Source organism: Neospora caninum, chromosome XI (assembly GCF_000208865.1).
Source record: "Neospora caninum Liverpool complete genome, chromosome XI".
Lineage (NCBI taxonomy): Eukaryota > Apicomplexa > Conoidasida > Eucoccidiorida > Sarcocystidae > Neospora > Neospora caninum.
Genome location: NC_018397.1, coordinates 2,609,527 through 2,631,726, shown reverse-complemented (window position 1 = coordinate 2,631,726; position 22,200 = coordinate 2,609,527). Strand labels below are relative to the sequence as shown.

Here is a 22,200-nt window from a genome sequence, read left to right as displayed (position 1 = left end):
GCCTTCCAAAGTCTCGGCCCGTGCTTCGGGCATATTGAACGCTCAGCTTGGTGAGAGTGCCGCTTGCAGAACGAATCTGTCGAGAATGTAGACTTGACAACGGGCATTTCGTCGGGAAGAGGGAGTGCAAACAAGGGGACTCTCAGAAGGCGCATAGGTGTAAGTCCATGTGTTTTCAAGCCTCTCAGCTACCCTTTCTCTTTTTAAAGAAAACAAATCCTGCGTCAAAGGCAAACGGCAGCTGCTGCCGCACTGGCGAATTTGTCGAGATCCAGAGCTCTCCAGAGAGATGAATGCATGCGCACAGGTCTCTAGTATAAAATGTTTATACATATAGGTATGAATACGTAGAGATGCAGATAAGCACCGGGTTTCCAGACATCCACACATATGTATATACACAGACATATATATATATATATATATATATATATATATCTGTACGTAGGAGCCGAGTTTTCCAGTATGACATATATTTACGTATATCCCTACTACATAGATATCCAGAGGAAATGCGTGGAGATCTCGTGTTTGATGTGACTAAGGTGCTCGCGAAAAACCGATCCTAGGGTCTCTCGACGCAACAAAGCATTTCAGACATAATGCGCCGCTTTGAAGACAACAGTGTACATGCGCGACATCTGCATTCATCTAAATAGACGCACGCCTATATATATATTTTTTCTTTCGAGCTTCCGTTCCCTTATATATATATATATGTGAATGTTTCGCATCAGACTGAATTGAAAATCTTTGGGGAAAATGCGGTCCTAAGAGAATAAGCGAAGGTGCAAAAAAAAGCTCTCGGAGATCCTGACTCCCCCCCCCCCCCCCTGTGTGAACAGAGCGGAGACGCCTTTTGGCTAAAAGAGGCGTGCGTAGAGTGGAACGGAGAGAACAGCTAAAGAGGTGGAACCGTCACGAAGCAGAAGGCACACCTGGTCCACGTGGGGAGCCTCGCGGCCTCAGGTGTACGCATACACCGGGAGGCGACGCACATAGGTTGCGGCTAAAAAAACAAGAGTTCAGAATTGATACAGCCGACGCGCGACAGAAGACGAAGAAGCAAGCTCACCAGCGGAAGAGAACGCTCCGAAAAACCTGACTGTTTTGGCACAACTCCAAAGGCCTTCCTCTCTGGAGGCCGGCACACGACGCTTTTCTAGACCCGCAAATTGAACCTTCTCTGTTTCTCTCCTCTCCGGTTTTTTTCCCCGCTTCTTCGCCAGAGACAGCCCCGGTTCACCAACGTCCCTCTTCCAGTCAGCTGCCTCCTCTTCAAATTGAGCGGCCCCATGCGACTGCCTTAAATCCCCTCTCTCTTTCCTGTGCCCATCCACCGCCACCTTTTCATATGGACAAGTCCTTCAAACCCCACACATACACCTTTGCAGTACAGAAACATACCTGTGAATACACAGATACTTACATTTATGAATATATGTAGGACTATGTGGAGGGGGTGTTCCCGTGTCGGTGCGCCTACAGATATACAGAGCATTTGCGGATCTTTAGATAAGGCTTTCTGCCAGTCGCACAGTCTCTACTGAAATTCTTTGAAGGGGTTTTTCCAGTTTTTTCGGTTCCACCTTTCCTGAGCAATGAGATCTTCGTCGGCGAATCTTCCCTCGACTTTGCTCGCGTCAGCGCGTCCTTTTCCGCAGCTGCTGGCATGAGAGACGTCTCGGCTGCCGATATCCGAGCTTCCCCGTCCGCATGCAGTCCCGTCGCTCGAGTTCCCCTGAGTCCGCTGGCTCTGTGCAGAAGTTCCTCTCGCCTCAAACCCCCCAGAGACTCGCCGACCGCCAGCAAGAGCCGCTGACGACGAAGGGTCAAAAGAGGAATTGTATGAAGAAGACCGGTCACACGAAGAAGATGTGTTATACGAAGACGACGAGGATCTGTTGTAAGAAGTGTAGAGCGAGGATTGGGGGTAAGCGGAGCGGGAGACAGTGTCGAGGCATGTTGACGGAGAAGACGGATGGTAGATGTGTGGCTGTTCTGAGAGAGAAGACACGTTACTGAGGCGAGACGCAGAGAAGGCATTCTGCAGAGAACAGGTTGTTTCTTCGTCAGAGACTTGTCGCTTTATCAAGTGAAGATCTGGGAAGAGGCCGCAACTTCGCAGATGCACTTGCATGTACAGCGTCACCTCCTCGGGGCGCGAGAGGAAGGGAAACTGGCCGCCGTCTCGCAGCTCCGCCACTTTCGCGTGGGGGAAACTGAAAAAGACAAAACTGAGAAGGGACAACGGGTTTTAAAGAGGCCACCACCCCACACGTGACGGGAACTCGAGTGCCGCACAGAGAACCGAAACACTCTCGCCGGCAACAGCCTTGTCGGCAGCCACAAAAAACACCAAGCGACGCCCCTGTCGACAGAACTCCACATACACTCGTACACAAAGATGTATACATGACATATATATATATATATATACACGTATACACAAGATATACATATGCATGCGTGGATGTCGCTGTGACGTGGTAGTGTGGCGTTCGAGATGTATGTACACCTGAGTTTCACGTACAAGTTCCGAAGGTCGTCTGCGACATCGGGCGGCACGTCGGCGTCCAGGGACTGCAGAATGAGCATTTTCTCCGGCGCCTTCTGTAAGGGCGGCGCGGCGCCGATCGCCATCTGCAAGCTGCAGGAAGCGGGCAAACGGAAACACAGAACATCCAGGAAGCCCCGATCTCCAAAACAGAGTCGACGGCCTCACGCCGCTCACAAAGAGGCTCGGCACCCCCACGAAGGCGGCAGCAGGAAGACCAGGAAGACACACAAAAATCCCTCAAAGAAAGCTAACCATTGACACGAATACCAAAGGAGGAACGACACTAGATCAATACATACAAACATATATACGCAAATGAATATGAATAAATATAAATAAATATACATATACATGCATAGAAACATACATATAAATAAATATATAAATATAAATACACGTACAGATACATGGAGATACACGGGGATAAAGATATCCAGGTGCTGTTGTGGTGTCCACCCCGTGACTCTTTAAGTTCTCAATCCGCCTGAGAGTCTCCGCAGTGCGTTCTGTCTCGACTTTTTCTCGCACGAGAGAGCGCAGAGCGGCGCGCGTAACAGGGTACAGTGCGCTTGACAGGAAACGGCTTTCCGTCCCCAAATTTGGTTTTTTTTTTCCTTACGCGAGCCTCGCAGCGAGATCTTTGGCGCTGAGTGCGTCGATGTGGGAAACGAGGAATTCTTTGCTGTTACGAATCTGCAAATCTTCTTGCGGAACGACCCAGACGCCAGCTGACTTGCCATCGCCGTCGGACGCGGTCGCCCAGACGCTCTCTGGGGAGTCTTCTCGCTCTCTGGTTCGGCGACTCCCAGGTGTGCACTCATCTTGCGGCGGCACGAAGACGGCCTCGGGTGTCGCCTTTGGAGTCAAGTAAGTGTCGACGATGATTTTCCTCAGCGCTGCATGCGGGAGAAGATGGTACATGGGCGCCAGCACGCCTTGGAGCGGCGCGAGAGCTCCGAGGAGAAAGGCCGAGTTCAAGAACGCGTTGCAAAGAGCCACGCTGGCGACCATCTCCGGCCTTCGTTGCGCAAAGTAGAGACACAGGACGCCGCCGAGGCCAGCGCCAAACAAGTGCACGCCGCGCCGCTGCGTGCGCGTCTCTCCGCGGTCCTCGCTGTCTCCTCGAGCGAGCGCCGCGGCGCTGGCGACCGGCGAGGAGGCAGACCGGTGCGCTGGGCGCGCAGGGCGCGCAGCCCTCGCGGGGGCCGACGAAAGCACATGCGTCAGGAACTCGTCAAAGGAAGACAGGAAGGACGCGAGAGACGACAGCGCGGGCCACTGAACCGAGAGGACCCGATAGCCCTGAAAAGGAAACCAGGCAATCGGCACAGTCCAGAGGCTCCAGCTACGGCCGCAACTCCCGACTCCCCGAGAAAAGCCGCTGTTGTGGAGTTGCCGGCAACGCGTAAGGGAGAGGAAGTCCACAAAGAAACCGTCTCACAGACGATCCCAAACACGGATATACAAAAACGTTTCCCGAAGAGCCCCGGCGCCTGGACTGAAAAGACTGCTCGCTTCGGTCTCGATGGCATCTCTCTATTTTCTGTGCAAGGGAAGACATATAGAAATACATTAGGCAGATATAAAAGAGGTATTTAAACTATATAGACACGCACGCGAGTAACGCCAGAGGAGAGAGAGAACAGCGAGAGTTTCTCAGCTGCACAAGAGCAAGAAAACACTGCGCGAGTCGGACGGGGCAACCCCAAGAGCCTCGCCGCTTTCACCTAGGCTCTGAGACCCGAAGGCGAAAAACGAACAGGCGAAAGAAAGCCTCGTTCTCACCTTCTCCGCCAGCCCCTCCAGCTGCTGAAAGTAGATGGCCGCAGTCCCATTAACGCCATGGAGAAAAACGACCGGGGACGAATAAATCAAAGAGGAGCCCTCGAAATCTGTCTCCGTCCCACAGAGCTCGTACCATTGCCAGATGTGATGCGCACGTTGCCTGCAAAGCATAAGGGATAAAAGCGACTCTCTCACAGCACACATATACATGTGTATATATATACATATACATATATATATATATATACACCTATATATACATATATATATGCCTACTAACCTACGTACATACTGCACACCTCCTGTAGGCTAGAAAAACAAGATGAGACCCTTGTCTCTACATTCATATGCATATATATATATATATATATATATCTGTATATATGCATGCCTACACACATACATCAACGGAAACATGCCCGTACATGTGTATCATACTTGCATGTGTAAAAACATGTACGCGTATAGATATGCGTGTGGCGATCTTACGTGCTGACAAGTTTCTTGAGAGGAACACGGCTCTGGAAGTCTCGGAAGGCGCCTTGGAGAGAGAAACTGTCGAGGTAGCATTCTCCCTTTCCTGTTTCTCCTCTGTTAGCGTCGGCCTCTTCCGCGCTCCGCCGTCGTCGCCCCTCGCCTCCCCCCGTGAAGTACGCGTTCGTCATTTTTGATTTATCTCCTGTTCAGCCCCAGTTTGTTTAGCGAACGCACCTCGCGGACCAGAGAAGGGAGTCGGAGAAAGACATGAAAAACAGGAGAGACGAGGAGCACAGTGGGCATCAGACGAGAAACGCAGTGGGCTGGAGATACAGGACGCAGGAAATGCAGAAGCGAAGGCCGAGAGAGAGGTGCAAAAGAAAAGGAACAGGGGAAACTGAAGAAGCAAAAATGGCCTTGCAAATCGAGAAGTTGCGTCTTTGGGAGGATCAGTGCTCCATGCTCCCGGCACAGGGAATCTCCAGTGTACGTGCACCAGGACAGATCGGGTGTACAGACACTCGGAAATGCGCACTGAGAGGCACAAAGCAGCCGCCTAGTAATCCGTTTGGATTCTGTTTCGGGAGCGGGCAAAGACCAACTCCAAAAGAAGGCAAAAGAGGGCGCAGAGAGGCCAAGTTGCTGTGACCATCTCAGAAAGAAAGGCGGGCACCGATTGGTTTCCACGTTTTCCTATTTTCTCTCTGAAGAGCGCTGGACATGCAGACGACGAAGAAACGATTTCCCTTCCGTTACGAGCAGGAAATCTTATCCGGGCTGAACTGGAGGACCAAGTTGTCTAGCGCAGGATCGTCTGCTCCTTGGAATCCGCAAAGACGCTCTTTTTATTGAAACCCATCGAGGGACGCGTGCCGATCTTTTCGCCCTCTGGTCTTGAAGAACCACCTTGCGCGCCCGTACGGGGCGCATGCACACACGGAGGAACGAGGAATCCGGCTTCGCCTAGTGCACGACAAGACCCGTGCGATCTGTGGAGAGAAAAAAAAGATGGGGTGCGTCTCGCGAGGAGAGTGCCACATGGGAAAAAGCCGAACTTGCCGCCAAAGAAGACGCCGACCCCCGAGAGCGAAACGGAACGGCCAGCGCGGCGGGACAAACGCACTCAGACCCGGGACAAGAGCTCCGAGCCGTATCTCTCCTCCGTCTCTTCTTTTGCTCGACGCGGAGAGAGAAGAAAGACCCCACTGAAGAGAAGACGCGTCCTTGCGCAGCCTTCTCCCTGTGTATGAGCCGCGTCTTCTGTCTGGTGTTTGGCCACGAGTAGCGGTTACAGACGAGCACACGCGGGTGCGCACAAAGCAGAGTCAACGCGAGAGTGAGATCTGTGCCTTCTCTCTTGTCGCGCTTCTCTCTCATTCTGTCTCTGGACGTGTGTCTGAAAATCGAAGCGAGAAGATGGTAGGTGACCTGGGGCTTTCCGCGCTCACTCTGCCGCACTCGCGGATCGTCCGACTTGTACGAAGGGCGTCGGGCACCAGACGCCGGGGAAAATAAGCAAAGTTTCCGGGGAAGACGAAGCAAGTCGAAAAACGAGGACACGAAGAGAAAACAACCCCGTGTCTGAGAGAAAAAGGCGGCGGGACGGGCCGATGCCACAGCAGAGCAAGCGCGCGAAAAGCGCATCACCGACACCGCGTTTTCTTCTTACCATTCCCTGAGAGACCGCAGCGGCGGAAACTCCTGGAAATCCTCGTGCGGTGCGGAAGGAAAGAGGCAGAGAAAGTCACAGGCAGAAACAGCGAGAGAGAAGACAAGAAAAAGGAAAAGACAAGGGAAAAGCGGCCGAGGATGGGCGTAGACAGCCGAGAGAAGAGAAGGCATCGCCCGCGCTGGGGCCACAGGGAAACCGCGGGGGGTGTGCTGTGGTCGGCTAGTCGGTCGGTTTCGTGAAAATCGCAGATTAGCCGAAAGGAAAGGAGAGAGCATGCACTTTTTCTCCAGGGCCGAAATGACTGTCCTTTTCAGGACGAGAACGGCAAGACATGAAACCACAACGGAGGCTGGTCGCAGGTTCGTCTTCTCGAAAGCAAGAGTTTGTCAAGATGACCCCGCGCTGCATCTCGATTTTCAGCCTCTTCCAGGCGACACACACCGAAAGCATCTGTGCGGACTCTCTGTTCGCTGACTCGCTCACTTCTAGCAACTAGCTTTCCGTTCTCGCTTCTTCGTCTTCCCGCTCCAGTTTCTCGCCTCCCCGTTCTCGCTCTCTCGGTCGATACGGTTGCCTATGCAGCGAAGCGAACAGGTTCTTCGCGGGTCTCCGTTGGGTGTGCCTTCTTCGGGGCCGGAGAAGACGAGCAGATCTTAATAGTGCTCAGAGGAGAGAGTCGGCAGCCGAAAGCCTCAGTTTCCCCCTATTTGCTTTCGAATTGACCTCTGCATGACCGAGTCCCCTACTCGGTGGTTTGAGCTGTGCGTACACCGCGTGGTTCTAGCGGAGCGGCTGCGGTGCTGCGGCTTTTTGGCGCGAACAACGCGACGAAAGTGCCGGCATCCTTCTCTCCTCTGAAGGAGTGTTTCCATCTCCTGGACTCGCAGAAAGGGGACAACTAGAGGACTTTCCAAAGTGGATCTCTGTGGTGTCCTGTTTCTCGGGGATAGAATCTGGAGGTTTTTAGCACACTCCCGAGCTGGCTTCGTCCACTGCGCGAGCGTCGATTTGACTCGACACTGTCTCTTTGCATCCGTACCGACAACGCTGTCGTTCTCTTCCTGTGTCTCTGCCCTCTTCGTCTCCTTCGCTTTCCTAGGCCTGTCCCTTTTCGTCCTGCCTCTCCATCGTCCTCACCGATAGCTTCGCCTTCTCGTGTTATCATCTTCTCTGTCTCCTCAAACTGCGCCCTGACTAGTGTTTGACGGCCCCGGGACTGGGTGGGACTTGAAGAGAGCATAGGGAGGTCGGCACTATGTAGCAGTTTCTCACCGTCTTCGCAGCGGCTCTTTCTCCTTCGTTTCCTGGTTTGGGTGTATGTACGCCCCGGCGACAGAGGCCTTCAAGATGGCGGGCGCACTGAGCCCGGTGGACCAGCTGCAGCTGCCGAGCTGCACGGAGCAAGACTTCCAAGGTATTGCCTCTTCTCGCGTTTCATCTCGTTTCTCGCTTTTTCGAGCATCCATCGCAGCGCACAGAGAGGAAACAAACACTTCAAAGCCAGGGTGAACCACCCACACGCGTGGAGAGCAGCCCCGCTTCGACCTCGGACGCGTAACGTTTCTAGAAAAAGAGGATGAAGCAGATGCGTCGAGGAAGTTCGGATCTCACTTCACACGTCGGTGCATGTTTTTCGTGAATCGAGGCGGCGGTGGATACGGAGAAGTGTTAACTCCGCAGGATGCCCCCGAACCTTCGAGGGAAACGTGCACAGCCTTGAGTCGTCAGTCGCAGCGATTAGTGAAGCATCTGCTCACTGGTAGCCATGTATATACGTAAATTTGTTCTTCTGTGTCCAAATGTAACTCTGGGTGAGGAGAGGAATCGAATGGCGAACGTGCATGTGCAGCGAGGAAGGTGGAGCTCGAGGTCCTTGAGGAGCCAAGGCTCACCCCTCGGTGGAGACGGAGTCTGGAGGTGTCTCCGTTGTTTGCTTTTGCTCAGAAGCTCTGGCGGCGATCAAGACCACCGACGCTATTATGGACGAAGGCATCTTCGATGAATTGAAACGCTACAGTGCGTATAAATATCTCAGTCACAAGAAGCATCAAGAACTTCATCAGCGGTCGCTTCTCAGCCATGCGGCTTCCGTGCCTATGCCCTCTTTCGCGCCTTCGTCGTCGCCTTCCTCAGAACGCTCTTCCGCACTGTCGGGAGATAGCAACGACGTCGGCGGGACTCCACAACCGAGAGACTGGGGACAGAGGGGACAGTCTCTGTGTGGGGTGAGGGGCGAGGTGACAGCTGCCCAGGCGGGCCGCCAGACCCCACAGAGACAGAGCGTCGTCCTAGATATTTCCACGCCCGAAGATTTCGGCTGCATACGCAAGATCAATCACGTAGGAAGAAAAACAAACGAGGGGCAGAGAGGGAGAAAGAAAGGAAGAGAGAGAGACGAGAAGAGCGACGTTGCGGAGGAGACGCAGACACGAGAGGCGACGCGCCTGAGAAAGGGACCGGGGCCACGAGAAGGCGAAAACGGGAGCGAAAGAAAGAGAACAAACATACAAGACGGTGGACTTGGAGGGCGACGGGTTGCGGCCGCGCCTGTAGCATCTCTCTGCCAAACGGGAAAAGACGGACAGGTGGAAACCAGAAAAAAGACCCGAAGCGAGCGAGGAGGGGGACGAGCGAGAAGGGCACTCCGATACAGCGAGACGACACGAGGAGGGACGAACCAATCAGGACGAGACGCGAGACGCAGTGGGAAGAGGAAGCGCGGAAGGACGGTTCGCGTTTCTCGTCGTTTCGAGTGTCGGTCCTTTCCTCCTCTCTCGAGGGAAGGGTCTCTGTGTCGCGTTATCTGCATTTTCTCTCTGAATCGTTTGCGGAGACAGCTTCATCTTCCTTTGTCGGCTGCTTTCTCTGCGCAACTCAGGAAGCCTGCAATTTGCTAGCAAACAGCTACGAAGGCTACGCGTGGATGTGCCAGGTTGCGGCGAAGCTGGCAGAGACTCTTGAAGTGTCTGTACACCCGAGCCCCGGCCGAGGCGGCCATGCCGGCGCGTTGGCCTCGGCTGCTTCTCTCCCTTCTTCTATCGCGCATGCTGAGTGCCGCGGCGAAGGCGCCGAGAACGGCGAGGCCGCGCAGTCTTCGTCTGTGCCTGCAGGCGATGGTGCAGGTGTCTCCGTTCTCCTGCATGCGCTGTGTGACTTCTTAACGATGAAGTACGATTCGACGGTCACGCGGAAGAACCTCCTGGACGACAGATCCACGCACGGCAGCTGGAATCCCCCGGCGTTCTACTGGCAACTCTTCAAAGTGGGCCGAGCCGCGCGCATGCAGATGCAGCCTCTGTTGCGAATCTTAATTCTGAGCGAGGTCGTTGGAGGAAGAGAGACGTGGATGTGTCGTGCAGAGTCGCATCCTTTTGTCTAGCAAGCACAGATTTGAGTCAAAAAAAATGGAAAAGGATGGGGGCCCTCAGACGCGGTCCCCCCTCGGGATTCAGAGCAACCCCGTCAGCACTTCTGTCCCTCCGCCCATGTAGATCTATGTCGGGATGGATGCATGCGTACACGTGCATGTATATGTATGTATATATATATATACATATATGCGCGGATGTAGGTTTTGCCGGATTTGTATGAAAACGTGTGTGGGTGGAGTGTCAGGCCTGGGAGTCGACGGGGTTGCCCGCGGTTTCTGTTTTCTCTGTCTCAGCATCCGTCAATCATTTCGTGTTTGCTGAAACTCTACCAAGAAAGGCCCCAAGACGAATTCCTCGCCTGTTGGTTCCAGGACTACACGCAGCACTATCGCCGGGTGTCTTCGACGCGGACAGGACTCCTCTTTTCGGTTGTTTCTTGCGGCGACAAGGCGAAAAGTGCGAAGGAAATGCTGCTGCTCGGCCCCGACGTGGACTGTTCTCTCTCGCTCCTCGACGAGCATCTCCACACGCAACAGGCAAGAAACTCGAACAGATCCAGTCTGACCTGCAGATAAACACACATGCAAATTAACCAGAAGAAATATACTGCACGGATGTTCCTACACTCCACAGAACGGCTCCGTTCCCTGTGCATATATATATATATATATATAGTTGTATACATATGTATGTGTCTACTTCCCATTATGTGTCTATCACATATGAAACTATATATATATATATATATAAATATATACATAGCTATTCGTATTTGTCTCTACATTTGTGTCATCTCTAGTTGGCTACTCAGCTTCTCTCTCTCTGCCTTTCTCGGTTGTTTACATGTCTTAAGGTGTCGGCGTGTAGGTACACGAACAGGTAGATATTAAGGCGCGTGTGTCTGGACACTTTTTCCTTTCTAAATGGAGGCTGAGACGAAGTTTTTCTCGCGCCGTGTTTGCCGTCGAGCGCGACTGGTTTCTGTGCCCAGTTTGCAGCTGCTTCTTCCGCTCCTGAAACTGTCAAATTGTTTCTTTGGCGACGAGTCTGGTTCCCTGCAGCAACTGTCCAAGCTGACCAGCAACTTCAGTGTTTATACACTGCGAATGAGTGAAGAAATCCGCCGCTTTCTTCTCTGGGTGAGTCTGGTGAACGTCGTTCGATTTTCTCGACTTGCTCGCGCTTGGTTTTTCGTCGCCTCCCCCTCCGTGCTCTGCATGCGACGACAGGATTCGAGATTTGCACGTTTCCCTCTTCTCTCCATGAAGACAACCCTAAACCGTAGCCTCTGAATCGTGTCTTATTTCTTCTCTGCTGACCGCCGTCTCCCCATCCGACCTCTTCATTCGGCCTCTGTTCTTCGCAGGACGAAAGCGAGGAGCTTTACTCAGCCAGTCTCTCTCACACCTTCGCGCTCTTTCTCCACGCCGGTAAGCCAGTTGATCGGCGTATATTTGGAGAAATCTTTCCCACAGTGCAGGGACACGCACTCCGGCACAAGGAGCCTCGAGAACGGGACACGCTGGCAGAATTGGGCGAGCGTCACCCGGAGGATTTAAAGCTGCATCGCGACCCATACACGAGAGATCCTCATACAGAAAACTATATATAAATGTCTCTGTACATTTCTTTATATACATGTATTATTCATACACGTATATATTTAAGTTATTCACATAGATGTATCGAATGATATGGATAGGCTTCTGTGCAAAAAGTGTTTCAGCCAAGAGAAAGGGAACGTTTAAAGTGCGCTTCGGCATTCCCGCGAGAACTCTGCAAACACGCTCGCTGCTACGCGAAATACGAATGGAAGTGTATGTACACTATTATAAACATATATATATATATATATATATATATATATATATATACGTATATATATGTATGTATTTGTATGTATGTATGTATTTGTATCTTTGTGTAGGGGTATTTCAGTCGTTGTTTGTGAGTGGAGTTTTTTTGTCATGACTGTCCGTGTGCCTTTTGCAGAGAATGCCTTTTTCTACGCGCTCGCATTGCTGGTGTTCATCGCGTCATGGCGGCCGGATCTCCGCGGATGTCGTCGCCTCGCGCAGTTCCTCACGCGCGCAGTGATGACGGAGCCGCGACTGCCTTCGCCTTCTCACCTGAGGGCCGAGGCGTCGAAGGAGGCGTTGCCGGGAGAGCAAGCGGAGGCGGGCGAAAAGAAGCGCACCCTGCGTGGCCAGCAACGGCTCGAGAGACTTCAGGAGTTGAAGGAAGAGAAACAGGGACTGCAAATTCTTCTTCAGCAACTCCAGCAACAAGCCGAGCAGCACGCCTCCATGTCTTCTTGTGCGTCTTCCTGTGCTTCGTTCTCGGCCTCTGCGGCGGCTTCGATGTCCACGGAGAAAGGGGCGGGGAGGGACGTGGAGATGGAACCCTCGGCGAAGATGAAAAAGATTTCTCAGCAACAAGCAGAGGCTGAACAGCAACTCCTCAAGGTCGTGAAGGAGACAGAGGAGCTGGAGACGACGTTCTCAGTCGATGCTCTGGAAGGTCTCCAAGATTCCGCCGGAAACGCCTTCAATGCAGCGGCTTCTGGCGGCGTGCAGAGACAGCGCGAGGTGTCCGCCGCTCAGCTGTATCTGCTCATGACAAACTTAAACCAGTGAGAGAGAAGAAGAAAGGAGAGGAACAGAGAGAGATCTAGAGAGAGAAAGAGATCTAGAGAGGGCGAGAATAAAGTAGCAAAGAGGAAGAGAAAACCCGGTCAGAGAGAAGGGAGAGAAAGAAAGGGAGACAGCAATGGAGAGAGAGAAGGAGGGAGAGAGAGGAGGAGGGAGAGAGAGATATGGAGAGATTAGTACAGAGAGAGTTGAAAGGAGAGAAGAAAGGAGACAGCGAGAAGGGGTGCACGAGGGAATTCCGGGTCCTCAGCAGGGAAGATGTGAAGCGTCCGTTTGTGTTTTTTCGACGGACGCCTTGGTGCGGGAGAGTATGCCGCCAGATCAAGACTCGCCCCAGAGTGACAAGGCGGCAAGTCCAGACCGTCCCCCCGTCAGTCTCTCTTTTCGATCTGCCGTCTCCTCTTGAGGGCGCTCACCGCGTCGCCGCAGACGGCTCACCTCTCTTCTGAAAGAGCTGCGCAGAGGCGCGTGGGGTGCGGCGCGCATCGCCTCCTCGCGTTTTTTCGAGATTATGAAAGGTCGCCAACGCGCACCGTCTGCTTGCTTTGCTCCGCCTTTTGCCTGTTCTCCTGTGCAGGTACCCGCAGCTCGACGAACTCTTTCGGAGTGTGACGCGTTCTATCTTTGTGGGCTCAGACGTTCGGCTGTCGCCGTACGACGCATGCGAGTTGTGCGATTTGTTGCACCGTTGCATGCGGCCGTTCGAGTCGATGAAGACGCTGCTGTACGAGCGGAGAGACGAGACGGCGCTCTCGGCCTTCTTCACGGACAACTTCGAGCGAGAGAGGGACTTCTTCGACGCGTCGCAGAGTCTTGAAGACGTGCCGTGCGAAGCGGGCGCACTCGCGTGGGAAAGGGAGATGAGCCGCGAAGGCCGACAGAAGAAAAAGAGACGTGGGGGGGCCGAGCAGGCAGCAGAGACGGGAAGTTCGCAAGGCATTCCAGAGTTCGGTGGAGAGCTTTCTGGAAGACAGGGCGTAGGCGATGGCAAAGGAAAATCTCTGTGTCCCGCGGCGTTTGAACACGGACCGGAAGACTTGGAGGCAGAAGTCCAGTCGCTCACCTCTTCGCTCTCGAGGTCCTCCGTGAGTTCTCCGTCGGCTGTCTCTTCTCGCCACTCGGATGCGAATGCCAGCGAAGTGTCTTCTTTCTCGTCCTCCGTTTCGTCCGCTTCGTCCGCCGCGTCGTCTCTGTCCTCGTCGGTTTCTTCCCTCTCTTCTCTCTCTTCTTCTCTCTCTTCTTCTCTCTCTTCGGCCCAGCCGTTCGCGTTCCGTGGCGGCGAACCAGAGCGACGCAGACACCCGCACGCGGTTCTGGGCTCGTCGTTTATTCTGCCTGCCTCGCCCCGCCGCCCCGTCTCGGGGGGGTTGGGGAAAAGTTCCACTCCGCAGTCTGGCTTCCGCGGGCACGGCGCAGAGTCTTCTGGGCAGCGTGGAGACGTTTTTGAGCCTCGCGGGGAGGACGCAGACGCGCAGAGAGCGGAGGGAGGAAGCGACGGAGAGAGCGAGGTCAGCAGCGCGAGCAGCTCCATGGCATCCGACGGGAGCGCGTCGGGCGTCGGGTCTGCGAGCGGCGTTTCGAGCGTTCTATCGTCTTCTCTCTCTTCTGCGTCTTCTGCGAACAGGCAGAGTGCGCAGACGCCGTGGGGATCCCACCCAGGTTTCGGCGCGGGTGTGGGAAAAGGGAAGGTTTTTGGGGCCGTGCCGCCACAGGGTTTTCCCCGGCATGAAGCCGGCGAGGTGCGGCGAGCGGCGCCGGCCTGGGGCATCCGTGAAAACGTGGAAGACACCAGCCAGGTGTCTGTACACCCGACGGCCCGGAACGAGGCGCTCAGGCCGAGGGAAGACGTGGGAGACAGCGGCGGCGCGTTTCCAGCGGACTCGGCTTTCAGCGACGGCGCCGAGGCCGACTCCGAGATGGACGCGTCCCACGTCGAAAGCGAGGCCTTCGGCGCAGCGGAAGGCAGCGTCTGCGGGTCTGACCCCGTTTTCGGGAGAGGAAAAGGCAAGGCTTTCGAAGGCGCGATGGGTGCCGAGGCGCGCGAAACGGAGCAAGACCGCGACAATCGACTCTATGGCCACGGCAAGCACGTCGCGAGGGGCTACGTCGAACTCGGAGAAGCTCGGGTCGAAGACGAGCGGGCCGTCAGACGAGCAGACGTCCTCGATCTTCCCTCCGCGTCGCAGTACGGAACCTGCCGCGCCAGAGACTTTGAGTACCAGCGCCTCCGGTGAGCATAGGGCGGCTCTCCAAGTCGTGACAAACAAATGCGGAAAAGGCGCTTGCATGGCCTCGAGCGAGTTTCTCTAACCATGCAAATGTCCGTCGTGCATGCGCCGGACGCGCGAATGGTCGTGGTAGCCCGCTGTGTGTGTGTTCTCTTACCTACGCAGATGTCAACATAGTTTTCCTCTTTGTTTTCAAATCTCTGGAATATACAAAATAGTACAGTGTACACGCTCAGACACCCGTAGTGTACATCTGTACCTGCCAGCACGTTATATACATTTAGGTAGATACAGATATACAGATGAATGTATCCCTGCACACGCATATATATCTATGTATATACATATATGTGCCCCTGGGTGTGCCTGCGTTTTTTGGCGGGCGAAGGTTATTTGTGGGGTTTTTATTTTCTTCCCTCGTGTGTTTTTCCTGCAGGAAATCGCCGGCAGCTCCCCCTCTGGAGGCTCTTCGCGAGACAGCGTTGATCGACAGTTTGCTCGAGGATTTCGTCAACGCTCAGGTGTCGCTGGAGACGAGCGGAGGGGCGTTTCCGGCGTATTCATCGCTTTCTTTCGATTTTTCGGAGGACGGACGCGAAGAGTCGCGCGAAAAAGACGGCCAGGAAGACTCGGCGCAGAGGGCCCTCAGTCCCTCCGCGTCGGGTCTTCCTGCGCATGCGAGCGCCGGACCGCGGTATCTGAAATACGTGAACCTTCTCGTGATGCTCTGCGTGCTCTGCGCGTACGAGCTGACGCACCGCTGGTGGGAGGAGAGGAAGGAGGCGAAGCGCCGCCGGAGGGAAGCGGCCAACCGAGGTGTACATGCACCGGGAGAAGACGGGCTGACTCGAGATGCGTGGCAATTCTACGACGACGAGGAAGAAGAAGGCGGCGCCGAGGAGGCAGATGACGACGAAGGGGAGGAAGAAGAGGAGGAAGACGAAGAGGATGGAGAGGAAGAAGAGGAAGAGGATGAAGAGGAAGAAGAGGAAGAGGATGAAGAGGAAGAGGATGAAGAAGAGGATGAAGAGGAAGAAGAAGACGCGCAACAGGTAGGGGTAACGTCGATTTCTCTCTCAGGAGACAGAGGCCAGGCGGGACGGCGTGGGGAGGAGGAGAGACTAGGCGTACGTAAAGATTTGTTCAGTTCATGTCAGCGACTGAGACGGCAGGAAGAAGGTGCGCCCGCCGAGGCTGAAAACCTAGGGCAGGAAACTCGCCATCTGCCGCAAGAAAGAGGTTTGCAAGAAGAGCTCTTCTCAAGACTGCAGAAGAAAGCCGCATGGAAAACCTAAAATTCTCATGCCAGTCCAGTTCTCGTGTAGGTATCAACGGCGACTTCAACGTGCCCGTCGTGGGAGCGCCGTGAGGCGTGGGACGCTGTCTCGCTTTTTTGCCCTTTTCTCCCGCGAAAATCTTTCCTCTTTTGCCTCCCTTCTCTCACGTCAAATTTTGTCTCTTGCCTTTCTTCTCTCACGTTAATTTTGTCTTTGCCTTTCTTCTCTGTGTTGCGGCGCTTCAGCATCTTCGCGTGGAAAGCCAATCCGAAGTCGAGTCGTTTTCTCCGTCCCATCAGGCGGGGCCCGCAGCCCCCAGTGACGAGCTGCTCTGGGGTGTACGTACAGCTGGCGTGTCGGCGCCTGGTCGGCAGCTCGGCGAGGCAGGATGGGCGTCTCCGCGAGAAAAACTCAGAAAGAAGCGGCAGGCGGAGGCGCAGGGAGAGCATTCCTTGCCTGCAGAGCGTGGGCCGATCGAGAGCGTGCAGAAACCAGAAAGGGAAGAACGACAGGAAGCCTCAGCGCGGTGGGGCATGGAAGATCTCTTTGAAGAACCAGAGCACCATCCACCAGGTAAGCGTTGGGGCGGGGTCTCTGCCGTTTTTCTGTTCCCTCTCACTGTGGGGGGAAATGCTCAAGCGGGTTCCTTACGTGGGACTGACAGCGCAGGCGCCTCTTGTTTTCGCCTGTCTCCTTCGAAGGTTGCTTGTGCAACGAGACACTCGCGGAGACTGCCGAGCCGTCGAGGGAAGAACGGGTTTGCTTTTCTGTTATTCGCGCAGGGACGTCGTTCCGCACCCCGGCTGCGCTGTATCGACACCGGAATGTCGAGGAGCTTTGTGCGCCAACCCTGGCGCACAGGACGCCGGAGCCTCACTCGTCGCCGCCTCTGCTCTCGCCTTTTTTCCAGGCGACGCAAACACAGCCTTTCCAGGGATTTCCACACGCTCCCGACCGGGGCAGAGGAAAAGATGTGCAGCACTTTGCTCGAGGGCGAGGGAAAGGCGCCGGAAAAGACTTCCTCGCAAGTGTCTCTTCCCAAAGAAACACACCCTCAGAGGAATCCAGTGGTACGTGCTTCGGTGAACAGCGCACAAACACGCCCAAGTGTTTTGTCTCCCGTTTGTCTTTTTGCTCTTTCTCTCTCTTCCTCTTTCTCTCTCTTTCTGCGTCTCCGTCGATGAATCTCTGCTTCTGGGCAAAAATTACCGTCTGTTTCTTTTCAGATGACAATGAGAGTGAGAGCAGCGACTCGACCGGCAGCAGCCTTGCCAGCAGCGTTGGCGGCTCTTCCCTCTCGCCTCCGCACCCCTCTTCTTCGTCTCTTTCTTCGCGTCCTTCTTCTCTTTCTTCTTCGACAGTGTCTCTCTCTCCTGCGAGGGAGCGAGAGAGAGACCGAGAAGAACGGGCAGCTGGCCAGACCGCACGCGGCGGGGTAGGGCGAGAACGGAGTGACACGAACGTGTCTCTCCCCACAGAGTCGCCGGCAGGAACTTTAGATGCGCTTTCGCACCCGACTGCTGTCTCTGTGGCGCCTCCCGCCCCCGGACATCTCTCAGCGAAACAGTTTTCTCACGATCCTCGACACACATCTCCTTTCCCTCTTTCCTCTTCTTCGTCTTCTTCCTCTTCCTCTGCTTCGTCTTCTGAGCCTTCCTCTCCTTCTTCCGTTCCTGCGCGAGGTGAAGCGAGAGGCGGAGACGGACCAGCCGAGAGGGGATCTGGCGAGTCGGGCCCAGAGGCTAGTCCGCCGACTGCGTCTGCTGCGTCTCCAAAAGGGGTGAGGCCCAAGAAAGGCAGCGCATGCAGCAGAGTCTCTCGCGCGTCCTCCGCGGTGAAGAAGGCGCTGACGGCCGACGCGAGCTCGCGCGTCTCGGTACGAAAGAGGCGCCGCGAAGAGACAGCTGGACAGGGCGGTCTGGGCGTCGGAGCCGGCAAAGGCGACGGATGCACGTGGGCGGAGACCGTCGACTCGGGCAGTGAAATCAAGAGCACGGTGACAAGCAAAATTTACAGAAACGTTCACACCCGCAGCAAGCTGGGAAGAGGCAGGCACTTGAGTCTTCTCTCTGCCGAGTTGATTCAGGCGAAATTCGAAGAATTTCGATCGAGTGTCGAACGCTACAAATCCATCGCCCGCAACGAACTCGTCCAGGTCAGAGGAGACGCGAGGGAACCGTTGAAGTCCAGAGGCAAAAAACTGACACACGGCAGGCGTTTTTGTGGAGATTTCAACTCTTTCTTTTCATCCTTTTCCTCTCCGATTTCTCTCTGCAGATCTACCGCATTTGTAGGGATCCGAAGGTTTCCTTCGACTTCAAGGTTTTCCGTTTTTTGTCGTTGGTCAGCACGAACCTCGCCGCGTCGGCAGTTCTCAAGTTCCTCAACCTCTCGCTTTTTCCGGGCCAGGCCGCGAGCGCGCTGGGGAACCCCTGTCTCCTGTCTCCCTTCTCCGTCTCGCGCCTCTCGCCCTTTGCTTCCGACGGCCTCGCCCTCGCAGATCGACGCACGCCGCGGGCGGGCGACCTCGAACGGCGCGACGCGTTCGTCTTCGAGGAGGCAGAACACGCGGAAGAGACGCGGCAAAACGTAGCTGATCCTCTGCTCCTCGTCTCTGACGGACTCCTCCTTCTCCTCAAAGTCGTCGTCGACAGGCATGCCGTGAAACGCATCCCCACCATCGACCTCCTAGGGTAAAAACGACTACACAGCATTTTAGGGAAAAAAACTGAAAGAGCTCCCCGTACACTCTCCGCAGCAGATATGGAGACACGTATGTATACGTACACGCAGGCTGGTGTAAACGGTGGACGAGGGTTTCGGCGGGAGAGGTATACAGTACAGGTGCATGTGCGAAGCGAAATCTTGAGGGCCGATGCATGACATCCCCGTGGAAAATTTAACTCAGAGACGACCTTTTTCCTCTCGCGACTTTTCGGCACGCCCAGCGCTCTCCCGCTGGAACCTCTAACCTACATATGTATACACAAACATATATATATATATATATATATATATATGTTTGTGTATGTAGTTGTGTATATATCTATTTCAGTATATACTTATTTGTGCTTGGATGTAGAAATGGGAGTAGCGGGATATTGTATGCATTTGCATGTAAAAGCATAGGGTAGCAAGGGTGGAAGAGAGACAAGATGCTGTTCCGTTTCGGTTTCAGAGAGGTCGGTTTCCCGAAGATGGAAATTCATCTCCGTCGAGGAAAAACGCTTCCGGCGCGCATGCGCGACACGTTCTCCCGCGTCTTGGGATGTAGTATTTCGCTCGTGTTCTCTCGTTCTCTCTAAATCTTTTTCTTTTTCTCACTCTCTTGCTCATTGTCTCTCTTTCTCCTCCCTGCTTTCTACTTTTCCTTCCTTTCTCTCTTTTCTCTCCCTCTCTTTCTCCCTCTTTCTTTGCCTCTTTGTCTCGCTTTCTTTATCTCCCTTTCTGTCTTTCCCTCTTTTCCTTGCAGCCGCGCGTTGATCGCTGGTGCACGGCAGGAACAGAAGTCTCTCGCGCTCGCTGAGCAGCACATGGAGGTGAGGCACAGCGGCCTTGTATGGAACGAGAAAAGAGGTTCTGAGGGGAGAGCGAAGAGACGCAAAACACACCCTTTCTGTCTCTTCCTGTTTACTCTTCAGAGACGCACCGCTGTCGTCCGTTTCCTGCTCTACACCTGCAAATTCGAAAACGAAGTCATTGCTGTCCTTTCCCTCTTCCGGCGCCTCGTAGGTTCTTTGCCGAAAAAAGAACGCCAAGAATCAGCAAGAAAATGCATTCGCCCCTCCAACAGATACACGTTTGTGTACCGATGTACTTATCTACGTATTTATATATATATATATATATATATATATAGGTATACGGTTATATCTATCGGGGTATAGTTGTATAAATATACATCTATATCTGTATATATGTGTATATATGCATGTGAATAGACAGGGTGAAGTTCCTGAAAAGAATCGGTCCGTTATTTGAGATCTCCCTGGATCGATTGAAGGAGCTGTGAGTCGCGGGACTTGCCAGAGACCCCACACGTAGGCACAAATTGAACCGTTATGCAAATGCGCAGTGTTTTTCGCTCCTTGTCTCAGCTGCTACGATGCCTCTTGAACGCTCCTTTTCGGTGGCGCGTTTCTTTGCAGCACGAGCGGCTCGACCGTTCTCTCTGGCGGTTTTTCCTCTCGGAACTCCTCAGGCACTGCGGGCCGCCGTTCTCGTCCTCCTTCTGTCTCCCTGTCCTGCAACTCCTTGTTCAAACAATTCACACCCGTGAGTTTTTTCGTAAAGGCTGCGGCAAGAGACGCTTCGCACGTGTGTCGGAACTGCAGTCTCGTCCCTGTCTGCTGTTTAGAAGCGCCGGAAAAAGAAACACGAAAGAGAGAAGAGCGCCAGGCCAAAACACGCCTCTCGCCGGTCCACGCAAGAACTCTCTAGAAGCTAACTACACAGAAACCTTTATTTTGGCGACTGTACACGGAAAGCAAAATCGCTAAGCCCAAGTGTTTATCGACATTTTTGTGTGCACAGCCTCTCCACGGTGTCTCTACACATATCAGTGTATTGTTTTCTTTATGACGTGCACGTGCGGGTGTTACCGGTATCTTTTTTTCTCCGTGTTATTTTGCCGTTTGTAAGACTCGGTAAAAAGAGGGTCTGCTGCTCTTCTGAGCGTCGAATTTTACTCATATGTTCTTTGACGACAGTGACGAGTTTTCAGTGGAAAGAAAAAGGTGAATGTCCGTTTTGTTCAGAGGGTCAGTGGCTACAGAGAGCTACGAAGGAACCCGACAGCCGACGGCTGCGCATGCTCATCGAGCGTTTCATCGAAGAATCTTCTTCGTTCTGCGACGCGCCGAGGGAACCACCACCGGAGGTGCGCTTTCTAGGAACACCCCTTTTTTCGGTCTTGCCACTTTCATTCACAGTCTTTTCGTCCCGTCGGACCACATGTAGCTAGTAACATGCAATAGTGGGGAAGATTTGTTGAAATAGACGTATACGAGCACGCACAGCGGTCACGCACATCGAGTTGTGTCTCGATGGTCCGTCCTTGGGTTGTTCGTGTGTGTACAGTATAGTGTCCAGTATAGGGTGTGCATGTGAGAGATTAAGCATTTCTGTTTCTGCTATGGGAACGGGAGTCACTAGATATTGACAGACAGACTGCAACAAGCATGATTCTGCACATTGGAGGTGTTTTGCCGGGCTGATTGGCGCTGAAGAAATCTTTCTTTTGCTTTTTTTTGCAGGTGGTCCATCTTTGCCAGTTGCTTGCTCGCAAACTGCAGAGCGTGGATGCTTTATCCCCCCAGGAGTGAAGAACTCAGAAGAGCGAGTGGCGAGGAAGAAAGCACCGAGACACACGAGGCGTGAAAAAAGAGCGCAGAAAAGCGCGAGAGCCGCAGAGAGGAAGAAGGGAAAAGAGAGAGAGAGAGAGGAAATGTGGAACAGACTCAGGGAGGCTGCGAAAAACTCACAGAAGAGAACAAAGAGAGAGGTGTGTTCCTTTCCACGGGGCAGTCAGGGGACTGATGTTTCTTTTGAAAGACAAGAGAACCTAAATGCAGAAAAACCTTTTTGTCAAGTTTCTTTCCGGAAGTCGCGCACAGAAACAAAAAACTCGGCACACATCGCGTGCTGCGGCAGGCTCGCAGAAGTCGTGATTATTCACCAAAAATTCGCTAGAAAGACAGATTCACCGGTCGATGCGTTTGCCCACCTCAGGCATGCTTTCGTTGAAAATTTCCCGCTGAAAAAGGAAAGTAGCAGTCGCTCTCGACGGGGAAAGAACACGGAAGTATCCATGCACCTGCATCTACATTAATTTTATAGATATCCTCGTATATACATGCATGTATATGTACGTTCATGTGCGGATAGAGGAGTATCTATGCATATATATTTATGCTGTACATATATATATATATATATATATATATATTTCTGGAGGCTAGAGTGAATGAACGACATATTTGCATATATATATATATATATATATATGTGATGCATTAATAGAGGGAGATAGGTACACATTCCCATAAAGACGTGAGCAGTTGAAAGTGCGCAGAACATGGAGTAGTGCTCTCGAAAGATTTCTTGCATATCAGATAAATATATAGATATACGCATCGGCGTAAGTACATCCCTTTGTGCTCTGTCGGGTGCCTGCACGC

At 53.5% G+C, this 22,200-nt stretch overlaps 2 protein-coding genes across 2 annotated transcripts; one reads left to right on the top strand and one right to left on the bottom strand.

Annotated features, from left to right (window-relative positions):
• Positions 1-1,543: 1,543 nt before the first annotated feature.
• NCLIV_056170 (conserved hypothetical protein) lies at positions 1,544-5,010 on the bottom strand (the record flags this gene model as incomplete). Its single annotated transcript, XM_003885172.1, has 5 exons — positions 1,544-2,222; positions 2,534-2,650; positions 3,180-3,862; positions 4,346-4,505; positions 4,835-5,010. The coding sequence occupies 5 exons, from the start codon at positions 5,008-5,010 to the stop codon at positions 1,544-1,546; spliced, it is 1,815 nt and encodes a 604-aa protein (XP_003885221.1).
• Positions 5,011-7,811: 2,801 nt separating this feature from the next.
• Positions 7,812-21,345, top strand: NCLIV_056160 (conserved hypothetical protein; the record flags this gene model as incomplete). Its single annotated transcript, XM_003885171.1, has 14 exons — positions 7,812-7,908; positions 8,439-8,833; positions 9,373-9,756; positions 11,232-11,295; positions 11,858-12,497; positions 13,094-14,746; positions 15,181-15,796; positions 16,267-16,594; positions 17,248-18,176; positions 18,299-18,714; positions 19,494-19,560; positions 20,170-20,296; positions 20,779-20,900; positions 21,277-21,345. 14 exons carry the CDS (start codon positions 7,812-7,814, stop codon positions 21,343-21,345), a joined length of 5,907 nt encoding a protein of 1,968 aa, XP_003885220.1.
• Between the last annotated feature and the right edge of the window lie 855 nt (positions 21,346-22,200).